General features: G+C 36.6%; 1 protein-coding gene across 1 annotated transcript; it reads left to right on the top strand.

The window, feature by feature from the left end:
• Positions 1-7,233: 7,233 nt before the first annotated feature.
• LOC307184201 (microtubule-associated protein RP/EB family member 1-like) lies at positions 7,234-8,148 on the top strand. The gene has a single exon (XM_079917524.1). It carries the CDS (start codon positions 7,261-7,263, stop codon positions 8,065-8,067), a length of 807 nt encoding a protein of 268 aa, XP_079773650.1. The 5' UTR covers positions 7,234-7,260; the 3' UTR covers positions 8,068-8,148.
• Positions 8,149-13,443: the final 5,295 nt, after the last annotated feature.

Genomic DNA, 13,443 nt, shown 5'->3' on the forward strand with positions numbered 1-13,443 from the left:
ATTCCATAATGAAGTAAAATAATCCTTATTCTCTCCTTCATCTCTTATATGAATATACAGTTGGAGAATATGCCCCAGTAGTGGGTAGATACATGGAGAGCTTCATGGTAGGGGTGAGGAGGCAGGTAATGGAGAATTCCTGCTGCAAGGACCTTAAGTATCAAAATAATGTATGGTTTGTATCCATCCCAGATATTTGCTACAAACTTGGCAGAAATAACTAGAACTGTATACTTTCAGTGTGTGTTACCAGATCTTCTCTTGAAATATCTGCTTCAGAGGAGAATTGTTTCAAGTGGTGAGCTGAGGGGCCTAAACTAGGAAATGTGCTCAATGTAACCAAATTTGTTGTTAAAAATTTGGTAAATATCAACTGAATTCGCAGAGTAACCTGAAGAAGAAACTTTTAGGTTTTGACTGGTCTTAGAATAAGAAGCTTCAATTTTATCAGTCATTTGCCTTTTTTATTTAATAAAAAAATATAGCAAACACTTGACTGCTTAGTAAGGGATGGGACTATTTCATCTTTACACCAGCTCTATAAGCCAGGTTTTACTAGGGTCATCTTTTCCTTGATTGGAAATCAAAAGTTTGGAGGCTAAATACCTTGTCCGAAGTCTTTAGAGTAATTAAGGTTGATGGAGTTTTTATTATAACCCAAGCCAATTAAATTTAAGAATCATTATTTTCATCATCATGTAATATCATTCTTGAGTTTGCAGTCACATTTGAATACCTTGAGAGTATTCTTCCAATACATTATTCAAAATAATAAGGTAGGGTTTCATACATATTCAATTTCATGCTAAAAATCTAAAAGAATAGCATTACAATTTCTCAAAGTCTTGAACTTGGTGTCAGCAGAACATCCCATAAGAGTAAGTTGCTTAAATTATTAACATTTCTGAAGATCATTTCATTAATATACGATACTTAAAATATAGTATGTTTTTTGTCTGCCGTTGGGCGCTATAGAGTTCCTTGCCTGTGGATCTGTGTTAACTACCATTATTTTTTCTAAAGTGGGAAATTAAGTATTATTTTAATTTTAATATACTGTGTTTATCACATGACCATAACATAGCACTAGTAAGAGGGTGTCGAATTAATGTATGCATCCATGAATGAATAAATTATAATTATAGTATTATTAGTTATAAGTAATTATAAGTAACCAAATTACAGAGAAATCTGTCATTTTAAGAAGCATTATGTATATAAATAGATGATCATATTTTAAAATACCATGTAAACATATTTTGCATGCAATTCCAAAATGACTTAAATTACATTTTAACAAGCAATTATGAAACAGAACTTGTATATTTCCAAAATGGCCATTTTGAAAAAAATTACACTCAAGGATGTATATAAATATGGTTAGTATTAATACATTACAAGTTGAGTCATAGGATTTTATATTCTCACATTATGAATTTTATGATATGTCTTACTTATTATACTACAGAACTGGCATAATTATTCATTGTGCCCAAATTTACTCTCTAAAGTATTAAAGAAACCTTTAAAAAGTAGTTTATCCCAATGCTGCTTAATCTATTACGGAGAATAGAAAATAAAGGAAAACTTCCAAATTAATTTTATGATGAAACCATAATATTCTTTAAGAAAATTGTCAAGAACTACACCAAAAAGAAAGCCATATACCAGGCTCATTTATGAATATAAATTCAGAAATATTAAATGAAAAATACCAAACAGAATTCAATAGCATATTGAAAAAGTAAAAAGAAATTAAAAACATGACTAAATAGTTTCAACTATCCCAGAAATCCAAGCATTTCAATAGAAGCAACTGTTTCAATATAGTCAATCATAATAATATAAGGAGAATCACATAGTAATTTATAATATTTTATAATTTTATAAATTATAAAAAATGAAAAAAATGCCCATTTGTGGTAAAGAGCTCTAAATAAAATAATAATTGATAGAACGATATGCATTCACCCAAAGATCTTTATCTATTTAATGGAAAAACATAAAAACCTTTTCTGCTACTGTCAAATATATAAGACGTTACATTTTCACTACTATTTAAAATAATGTAAGAAACATTAGTCAATGCAGTTGGAGAAGAGAAAAAACATAGAATTTGAGAGAAAGAAATTAAACATTATAGATGATGTCACAGCCTAAATAAGCCAATGTAAAACTACCATGAAAACAGGAAAACTTACTAAAGTAATAACAATGAAATGTACATAAAACCAATAGTTTACATATAGGCAAAGAAAGCCTATCAAAAGAGATAAAAATATAGAGAAAACCCCCATTTACAATAAAATAATAAACAATTTACAAGGATGACTGGAAGTAAAATTAGAAAGAAATCAATTTAAAGTAGATGTTAACATCTATAAAATTTTCCTGCATCAAAAGAAAGTAGATTTGAAAAAAATGAAAAATTCTCTTTGAATAGGAGTGATCAATATAATAGGTATTACATTTTTATAGGTTAATTTATAAATTTATTACAATTCCAAATAAAGTGCTGTCATTTTCCACTTTTTAATAGTTATTAAAATCAATTACAAAGTTTATTTTGAACAACAAATATGCCAAAAGAAGAGCAATGATGGGGAATTACTTCTTTAAGACATCAAATATACTATTAGGCCTCTATAATGTAAATAATTTGGAATTGTCACACATACAAAATACATCTCAAAAAATAGAATAGAAAATCCAGGAAAAAACAAGATTGCTATATACAAGAGTTCATATATATACAACTGTTTATATAATTTAAAGTGACACCACAGTGGTTTCTGCTCTAACATATAAAGACCCTGGAAGTCATAGCTTCCACCCTCATTACAAGAAAAAAAATCTCTGAAAAACTGAAAATCAGCAACTCTTCTTAGATCTATCAGAGAATTGAGGTCACAAGGCAAACTGTCTCAGAAAACGGGGGGAAAATGCAAGTACACAGAATCATGACTTATCAGGAGAGAAGCCACTGAAGACAGTGACTGGTAGAAACCCCAAACAGTTACTGATGAACTGCTGTAGACTGAGTGTGGAACAGACTGAAAGTTAAATTCCTATAGGCCCAGGATAAGGGCAGCCCCCACAGTTTCATTAGTTTTACCTTCAGGAATACCACCAGGTTCACACTGCAAAAATTGGAGAAACATCCCCTTTCCTCAGCCCTTACTCTCCAACAGTTCAGGCAGGGAAAGGGGAAAAGTAACCGCTTCGAAAATGCTCAAGGGAGAGAAATTATTTTGAAATCACCATATCCAACTATGCATAGAACACTTAAAAGTAAGCAATAAGAAAATAAACAACCCACACTGAAATGCAGGAAATATCTGAAAAGATAGACCACCAAAGAAGATATATAGTTGGCAAGTGAGCTTAGGAAATGATGGTCAACATCATTTGTAATTAAGAAGCTGCACATCAGGACTGCCAGTTCCCAGTCCTGCATGTTAGGGGCTTAAAAGCCTGCCCTAGTAACAAGTAAAAAGCTGAACAATGTGAAAAATCAACTCTTCTTAGATATGTCAGAGAAGTGAGGTCACAGGGTAAATTGCTTCTCTAAAAGTTGGAGAGGCAGACAGGTAGATAGAGAGAACTGCAGCTTTTCAGAGCAAAAATAAGGGAGCAGAGGTCTCCGTGGGATTCAATACTAGGGCAGGAAAATCTGAATTGAAAAATTGCTGGACGATCAGTGATAACAAGTTTGTGAGTTTAAAACTCCATGGGGGAGCCCCACACTTTAGTTAGTTTTATTTCCTGGAGCTCTTCCAGTTTCCCAAGGTGAATACTGGAGAAATATTCCCTTTGGTTTCCTACAAGACGGGGGGAAAGTAACCACTCTGAAATATGCCAGAGCATTCCATTCTTCTTAACAAGACCTACCCTCAAAAGGAACTATTTCACCACAGCCTATTGGGGCTTAGTCAGAGACTCACTGGTCTACGGCAAGGGAAATACCCAAATCCAGTCTCCTCTAGCCTTCTAACAGCGGTGGAAATACCCAACTCCAGTCCCCTCCACCCATACTATCCCACCTAAGATGGGGGTGGGAGGATTGACAGGTACTTGTGAAATTCACAGGTTCACAAAAAGACTAGTACCGAATCATAGGGCTACAGAATGCTTCCCCTGCCCCTACACCTCACCACCGCATCACTAAAAGACTAATTACTGGAGTTCCCTTTACTGAGCACATCATGTCCAACTTTCAACAAAACGTTGCAAGGCATAATAAAAGACAAAAACAAAGTTTGAAGATACAAAACAAGACTGAAAACCAGACTCAGGTATAGTAGGGATTTTGGAATTATCAGACTGTGAATTTAAAACAACTTTGATTAAAACATTAAAGGCTCTAATAGAAAAAAAAAAAGACAATATGCAAGAACATAAGGATAGTCTAAACAAGGAGATGGAAAGAATCAGAAAGAAATTGCTAGAGATCAAAAACACTAAACAGAAATAAAAGTCTTTGATGCACTTACTAGTAGAATGGATACAGCTGAAGAAAGAATCTCTGAGCTTGAAGATATGTCAATAGAAACTTCCAAAACTGAAAGCAAAGAGAACAAAGACTGAAAAAAATGGAACAGAATATCTAAGAAATGTGGGGTAAGAACAAAAACTGTAACATAGCATATAATGTAACATACATATATGGGGATATCAGACAGGAAAGAAAGAGAGAAAGGAACAGAAGCAGTATTTGAAGCAATAATGATGGAGAAGTTCCCTAAATTATTACCAAACCAGACACCAAACCACAGATGCACGAAGCTCAAGAACACCAGGCAGGAAAAATGCCAAGACAAAACGAAACAAAACAACAACAACAAAATTATACCTAAGTGTATCATAACTGCAGAATATCAAAGATAAAGAAATAATCTTGAGAGGAACTGCAAATTAAACTACAATTTGTTACCACTACAACCCTATTAAAATCCAAAAATCACCGACAATACCAAATTCTAGCAAGAATGTAAAGGAAAAGGAACTTTCATTCATTGCTGGCAGGAATGTTAAATGGAGCATCCACTTTGCAAGACTTTTTGATAGTTTGTTACAAAGCTAAACACAGTCTTGCCATATGATCTAGCTAAGCTCCTCAGTATTTACTGCAATGAATTGAAAACTAATATTCACACAAAAATCTTCATGTGACTATTGACAGTAGTTTTACACATAGTTGCCAGAATGGAGGCAGTCAATAAGTCCCTTAATTGATGAATGGATAAACAAAATACCATGTTTATATCCATACAATGGAATATTATTCAGTAATAAAAAGAAAAGAACTATCAAGCCATGAAAATACGCGGAGGTATCTTGCATGTATGTTGCTAAGTGAAAGAAGCCAGTCTAAAAGGGCTACTTACTGTATGATTTTAACTATGTAATATTCATGAAAAGGCAGAACTATAAGGATGATAAAAATATCAGTGATTTCCAGGGTTTACACAAGTAGAAGGAGAGATAAGTGAAGCACAAAGAAATTTGGAATGGTGAAACTATTCTATATTTAGAGAAATAAGAAATGTGGCTTGTGGTTGCTTCTGGGGAAAAAACTGCCCTAAGAGGTATATAGAGAAATGTTTTTAGCTAATATTAAGGTGGTAAACATATTGCAATATATAAATATATTGAATCAACATATTGTACACCTTAAACTTACATGATTTTGTATGTCAATTATATCTAAATTAAAAACAAATAAACAAAAAAGCACTTAAAACCATCTAATATACCATTTAAAATAAAGAGAAATTCTCTGGGGTAAAGGAAATCATATACATCTCAAATGATAGATAAATAGATCTAAAGATTATATATATGTAAAAACTCATCCAATGTACACATAAGATCTGTGAACTTCACTAAATGCAAATTATATGTCCAATTTTAAAAACTGAGAAAGAAAAAGAAAAAAAAGACTTGAGGGTTATATCATCCAATTATATACACAGATATTACTTAGCTTTGTCTTCAAACTGTTAAAAAAGAAATTAAAAATGGATTTATAATACAATCGATATCATGTGAACAATGGAACCAACCTAAATGTCCATCAACAGATGAATGGATAAAGAAAATGTGGCACATATATACAATGGAATATTACTCAGCCATAAAAAGAAATGAAAATGAGTTATTTGTAGTGAGGTGGACAGACCTAGAGTCTGTCATACAGAGTGAAGTAAATCAGAAAGAGAAAAACAAATACCGTATGCTAACACATATATACGGAATCTAAAAAAAAAAAAAGGTTCTGATGAACCTAGGGGCAGGACAAGAATAAAGACGCAGACGTAGAGAAGGGACTTGAGGACACAGGGAGGGGGAAGTGTAGCTGGGATGAAGTGAGAGAGTAGCATTGACATATATACAGTTCCAAATGTAAAACAGATAGCTAGTGGGAAGCAGCTGCATAGCACAGGGAGATCAGCTCGGTGCTTTGTGACCACTTAAAGGTGTTGGATAGGGAAAGTGGGAGGGAGATGCAAGAGGGAGGGGATATGGGCATATATGTATACATATAGCTGATTCACTTTGCTATACATCAGAAACTAACACAACATTGTAAAGCAATTATACTCCAATAAATATGTTAAAAAAATAAAATAAAATAAAGCCCTCCCAAGTTTCTACAGTTATCAATTCGTGTTGGATCTTGAATGCAAACACCTAACTACAAAGGTAGTTCAACTTCAAATTTTCAGAAGAATAAAGTGTATTCTTTGTATTGTGGTCCGTTATACTTTAACTGCATTCCTTCAATTCTCCAGTAACTAGACCCTTGCTTTATTACTTAACAGCTAAACAATAATAAATGTTTTATTGGAATACTTAATATCTTGGTTTTAATCCTTGCATGGCAATCTACTTCTTTATATTGTTCAATTAATCTTCATTTAACTTGTGCCTATCTGGCTTTTTCCTCAATAGTCTTTCACTTTAGCTTTCTAATTTCTCAATCTTAAACCAATTTGGGATTCCATACATCAATAGGCCCATGACGTTTTTTCATATTTGAATTTTTATCAGTTATTAGACTGTGTTTTTCCCACTTAGTACTTTTCTGTGTGATCTCTTTTGGAATCTATAAATCTCTGATTCAGACAAGTGGATGCTTAATAAAAGCTTATTAATAATATATACACAGGGGCGGGCGGGGTCAGGCGGTTTGAATGAGACGAAGATGGAACCGGAGCCGGGTATGGACAGCGGACGTAGTCCAGCCGAGAGCCGAAGATGGCAGTGAATGTGTACTCAACGTCGGTCACCAGTGATAACCTCAGTCGACGTGACATGCTAGCCTGGATCAATGAGTCTCTGCAGTTGAATCTGACAAAGATTGAACATCTGTGCTCAGGGGCTGCCTATTGTCAGTTAATGGACATGCTGTTCCCTGGCTCCATTGCCCTGAAGAAAGTGAAATTCCAAGCTAAGCTAGAACACGAATACATCCAGAACTTCAAAATACTACAAGCAGGTTTTAAGAGGATGGGTGTTGACAAAATAATTCCTGTGGACAAATTAGTGAAAGGAAAGTTTCAGGACAATTTTGAATTCGTTCAGTGGTTCAAGAAGTTTTTTGTTGCAAACCATGATGGGAAAGACTATGACCCTGTAGCTGCCAGACAAGGTCAAGAAACTGCTGTGGCCCCCTCCCTTTTTGCTCCAGCTCTGAACAAACCGAAGAAACCTCTCAGCTCTAGCAGTGCAGCTCCACAGAGGCCCATTGCAACACACAGAACTACTGCAACCCCTAAGGCTGGCCCGGGCGTGGTGCGGAAGAATCCTGGTGTGAGGAACGGGGATGACGAAGCAGCCGAATTGATGCAGCAGGTCAACGTATTGAAACTTGCCGTCGAAGACTTGGAGAAAGAGAGAGATTTCTACTCTGGAAAGCTAAGTAACATTGAATTGGTTTGCCAGGAGAACAAGGGGGAGAACAACCCTGTATTGCAGAGGATTGTGGATATTCTCTATGCCACAGACGAAGGCTTCGTGATACCTGATGAAGGGGGCCCGCAGGAGGAGCAAGAAGAGTATTAACAGCCTGGACCAGCTGAGCACCATCCGAATTCTTCACTCCAAATCATGTGCTTAACTGTAAAATATTCCCTTTTATTATTCTTAGAGGACTCACTGGTTTCTTTTCATAAGGAAAAAGTACCTCTTCTTTTATTTTTTTTGCTGTACGCGGCCCTCTCACTGTTGTAGCCTCTCCCGTTGCGGAGCACAGGCTCCGGACGCGCAGGCTCAGCGGCCATGGCTCACGGGCCCAGCCGCTCCGCGGCATGTGGGATCTTCCCGGGCCGGTGCACGAACCCGTGTCTCCTGCATCGGCAGGCGGTCTCTCAACCACTTCGCCACCAGGGAAGCCCAGTACCTCTTCTTAAAGTGCACTTTGCAGAAGTTTCACTCCTTTTCCAATAAGTTTGAGTTAGGAGCTTTTACCTTGTAGCAGAGCAGTATTAACATCTAGTTGGTTCACCCAGGGAACAAAGAGGCTGACCATGGGGCTCACTCTGTAGATGCTGGTAGCACTGATGGCTGGAGAAGGTGGAGACCTCAGTAGAGAAATGTAAAGACTGATTTGAAATTTAAGCTAATGTGAAATCTTGACAGAGAACGCTTTAATAAATAAATGCCTTAAGAGTATTTAAAAGATGTTTCAATATTTCAAAATGTAAAATGTAACATGACAGGAGCTTTTGTGTGTTTGACATTGTGTCTGGGAAGGAAGGGCCAGAACTTGGACCCTTTGGGACCTGCTGTTCCCAGCCCTCACGGGGCTGCCTGATCCTCACAGGCCCAGACCTTGGCCCAAAAGGAAAGTTTGAAAAGCTGCTTTGTAAAGCCAGTTAGTGTCCTTGACCAGTTGCATCCTTGATAAGAAGCAGGAGGCATTGTTGCCTGGATGAAAAAGGGTGTGTTTCAGCCCTGAGACGTTTTGAGTCGAAGAGCTTGATTTTCATAGAACATTTCTCTGGTGATTTTTCCAGTTATCCCTGATATTTCTATGTACTGTGTTTTGTTGTTGTTGTTTGAAATGCGGTGTGTCTAGTTTTTAAATCTAACAACTACTTTTGGGGACTTGCCCACATCTCTGGGATTTGAACGGGGGTTGTGACCCATTTTACTGTCTTTTAAGTTTACATTTAACATGTTTCTCTTCTCTGTCCTCTTGCCCACCGGGGACTCCTCTTTGGCTCCTTAAAGTTTGCTGCTTAGAGTGGAAGTTCAGCAGGCAGGTGATCATGCTGCAAGTTCTTTCTGGACCTCTGGCAAAGGGAGTGATCAGTGAAGGAAGGCCACTGCTACCTTGGGATCTGCAAGGCTGGGTGTTTTCAGTACCTGCTGTCCACAGCCCTCCACTGTTATCGGAATACTTTGCCAGCACACTAATCTCTTTGGAGATAAAAATGTTAGTGTGTTACTAAATGTTAATTTTCTTTTGCAGAAAATACAGTACCATGTCTGAGTTAATTATTAATATTTAAAATATTTCATTCCTTAACTCCCTCATTTGCTTTGCCCACAGCCTATTCAGTTCCTTTGTTCAGCAGAATTTTGCAAAATGTGTGTTACCCACTACTGAGATTGTTCCCTGATGTATTTGTATTGATTGGTTTCTGGTGGTAGCTTGTCCTAAAATGTGTGTAGCAAGCAGGTATTTTATGATAAAATTGTTGTGTAGTGCATGCTCTGTGTGGAATTCAGAGGAAAACCCAGATTCAGTGATGAACAATGCCAAAAAATGCAGGTAACTAGCCAATGTTCAAATGACAGTGGTGCTATTTCTCTTTTGTAGCCTTTTAGACTTTTGCTGCCCTAAAATTCCATTTTATTGGGAACCCATTTTCCACCCATTTTCTTGACAGAGTGTTTTGCTACTTTAAACAGTTTCTAAATAAAATTCTGTATTTTAAAAAAAATAATGATAATATATACACAAATACTACTGTTAATATCTCAACAGATGTTGTTTTCATCCACCATTTTATTTTGAGAGAAACCAAGAAACCATCATTTTAATTGAAATGCTAATATAAATGCAAGCCACATATCTTCTGGGAGATAAAAATACAACTGCTTTGCTTTAATTAGATATGCCAAAAGACCTTTAGTATGAAGTACCTATATTTAGAAGGTTAATTATCAATTTACAAAATGACCTTGAAAAAGATGTGCCTGCCTTAAGACCACAGACAGATGGACTTTTATGGATTTTAAAGAGCAGCTTAATTGTGCTAATAAAATCTAATATGAAACAAAATGGATTAGGTGAAATTCTTTAGTATCACTAATTATGCATATGTTAGAGAGATTAAAATTACCATCAGACCAAGACAATTTCACTAATTTACCCAAATTTCTGATAATACTTATAAGCTATTTTTCACCATTGCCTCCATTTAGAATTAGGGTAGTTATAATATTCATAATCTACTAATGTCAAATTCAAAGATACATACTGAACTCCAAGAGGCAATATATGACTCATTAATAGCACAAAGTTTGGAGTAAGGGAGATTAGATCGACGGTTCTCAAAACTGGGCAAATCTCCCCTCCCCTGTGGGACTTTGGGAATATCTAGAGGCATTTTTGGTTGTCACAACTGAGTGAGAAGGTAGTTGCTACTGGCATCTAATGAGTAGAGCCCAGGGATCCTACAATGCACAGGACAACTCCCCCCAGGAATTACCTGGCCTTAAAATGTCATCAGTGCCAAGGGTTACAAACACTGGGTTAGTGCATGTTCTCTGTTCTGCCACATAGTATCCATGCTACTCAACTGCATTAAAACTGAGTTTCCTAACCTGTAAAAATGTGATCAAAATAATATATATTTGAAGGGTAATTGTGAAGATTAAATAAAAGAATACATCTGAAAGACAACAGCTCAGTTACACACAAAAAAGAGCTTAAATAATGTCTACTACTTGTCTTCTTTGCAAAATCTTTTATCTTACTTGTATAACTTGCTATAAGTAAGACTTTCACACTCTTCACAGTCACACAAAGAAAAAACATGGGTATCCTTCTCTTTATCTACTTCTTAAATATCTCAGAAATAAATAAATCATTAAATTAATTCTCTTCTGCTTCTTGAACCCACCATTTCTTTTCCATCCATATTACCACATTCCTCATTAAGAGTCTGAACTTTTTCTTATCCAGGATCATTTCAAACTTACCTACTTCTAGCCCCGTGTCTCTCAATAGCAAGGTCGCGTTACCGATCTTACAAGGAGTCTTGGAAAAAAATCAGCTCCAATAAGAAGATATGTGTTGGGTGGAGATTTTTACCATTCAGCTAAACCAGAAGGAGGGGAACCGAGCTGAATTTTGGAAACATGTGCCTGCTATGCTGAAAATCTTCAAAGTATGGCTAAAGGACTGTGTGACTTTTGGCTTCCATTTAGGATGTAAAAAGCTTGAAACAGCATCATTCCCACTCTTAACAACAGCAAAAGCAAACCAACACACAGAAGACACCAGACAATCAGCAAATTCAAATTTTCTTGTTTCCATCAAAAACTGAGGTCACAGGGTGACCAACTAAACAGAAACCTAAGAAAAGACAGGCACTTCTAAACAGAGAAGTAATGCTAGTACTAGCTCACCTGGGACAGCTGCTGCTGGCCACCAGTAAGAAGAATTCTGGGGCTTCCCTGGTGGCGCAATGGTTGAGAATCTGCCTGCTAATGCAGGGGACACAGGTTCGAGCCCTGGTCTGGGAAGATCCCACATGCCGCGGAGCAGCTAGGCCCGTGAGCCACAACTACTGAGCCTGCGTGTCTGGAGCCTGTGCTCCACAACAAGAGAGGCCGTGATAGTGAGAGGCCCACGCACCGCGATGAAGAGTGGCCCCCCCTTGCCACAACTAGAGAAAGCCCTCGCACAGAAATGAAGACCCAACACAGCAAAAATTAATTAATTAATTAATAAACTCCTACCCCCAACATCTTCTTTAAAAAAAAAAAAAAAGAATTCTGGAAAAATTTTAATTAGAAAGAGAAGCTAGGAAAATATTATAGCAGGGGTCCCAAGCCCCTGGTTCATGGACTGGTACCGGTCCACAGCCTGTTGGGAACTGGACCTCACAGCAGGAGGTGGCAGCAGGTGAGTGAGCAAAGCTTCATCTGCCGCTCCCCATCGCTTCCCATCACTCGAGTTACTGCCTGAACCGTATGCCCCACACCCCGCACGTGGAAAAATTGTCTTCCACGAAACAGGTCCCTGGTGCCAAAAAGGTTGGGGACCTCTGTATTACAGAACCCTTTAAAGCCATATATACTGAAGAAATTTCCAACCTCTCTCAGGCTCTTTTCTAAGGACAGTATCAGGTGTTCACTCAAAATTTGCGAGGTCCTGAGAAAGTCTCACTCTTGCTGCAGGCTTTGGGGGCAGGGTGAACAGTGACCACTGTGGAACTCAGATTCTTCTCTCCATGTCTCCTTTAGAATAAAAACATGAAACTTCTGGGAATGACAACGAATTACAATAGCCAAAGCTATACTGAAAAAGAAAAAGTTGGAAGTTTCACATGGTTAACTATCTAGTGCCCAGACCTACAGTAATGTTTCATTAATCACAATAATGTGGTTGGAGAAGGTATAGACAAATATATCAATAAAAGAGAACAGAGTCCAGAAAGAGTACTACATATACTTGTCAATTGATTGAGATTTAATGGACTCCAATCCAATGGGAAAAAAACTGGTGTTTCCAATAGTGCTGGAATATTCGGAATAGTCACATTAAAAAAACAACACACACACAACATATACACAACTTAAAAAAATTAACTAAAACTAGGTCGTTGTCCTAAATGTAAAACCTAAAGCCATAAATTTTCTAGAATAAATATAGGAAAAAAACATTTGTGCCTTGACTGCAGTTGAAAATATTTTAGCTATAACACTGAAAATAGCATTTAAAAATCATAGTAAATTAGACTTTATCAATGTTACAAGTTGGCTCTTCAAAAAGCACTAGTAAGAAAATGAAAAGAGTCACAGGATGGGAGAGTGTAATTGAAAATTGCATTCCTACCTATAGATTATAGTCAGGATTAAAAAAAAATCAAAACTTAACAATAAGAAAATAAATAATTTAAAATAAACAAGGTTGCTCTATAAAGCCAAAAAGTACCATAAAGAAAATGACTATTCCAGAGATTTAAGTATCATTGAAAGTATCAATTCCCTCCAGGTTCCTTGCTTATCCCTGTGGTCTATATTTTTGAACTTTAATTAAGCATGAATTGGGGATAGAAGAATCAACAGTCTGGAAGCAGCAAGACGGAAGGTTGGATCAGACATCTTCACATGGATACATGTGCCCAAAAGGCAAAACTTTCAGTGGATAGAAGAGTATAATAATGTATAGTTTCAGAAAGGAAAGAGTAACTTCCATTA

The sequence above is a fragment of the Stenella coeruleoalba genome (genome assembly GCF_951394435.1).
Source record: "Stenella coeruleoalba genome assembly, chromosome: 3".
Lineage (NCBI taxonomy): Eukaryota > Metazoa > Chordata > Mammalia > Artiodactyla > Delphinidae > Stenella > Stenella coeruleoalba.

Excerpts from the sequence above, each read along its gene's own strand:
- LOC307184201 (XM_079917524.1), top strand. The coding sequence starts at position 7,261 with ATGGCAGTGAATGTGTACTCAACGTCGGTCACCAGTGATAACCTCAGT.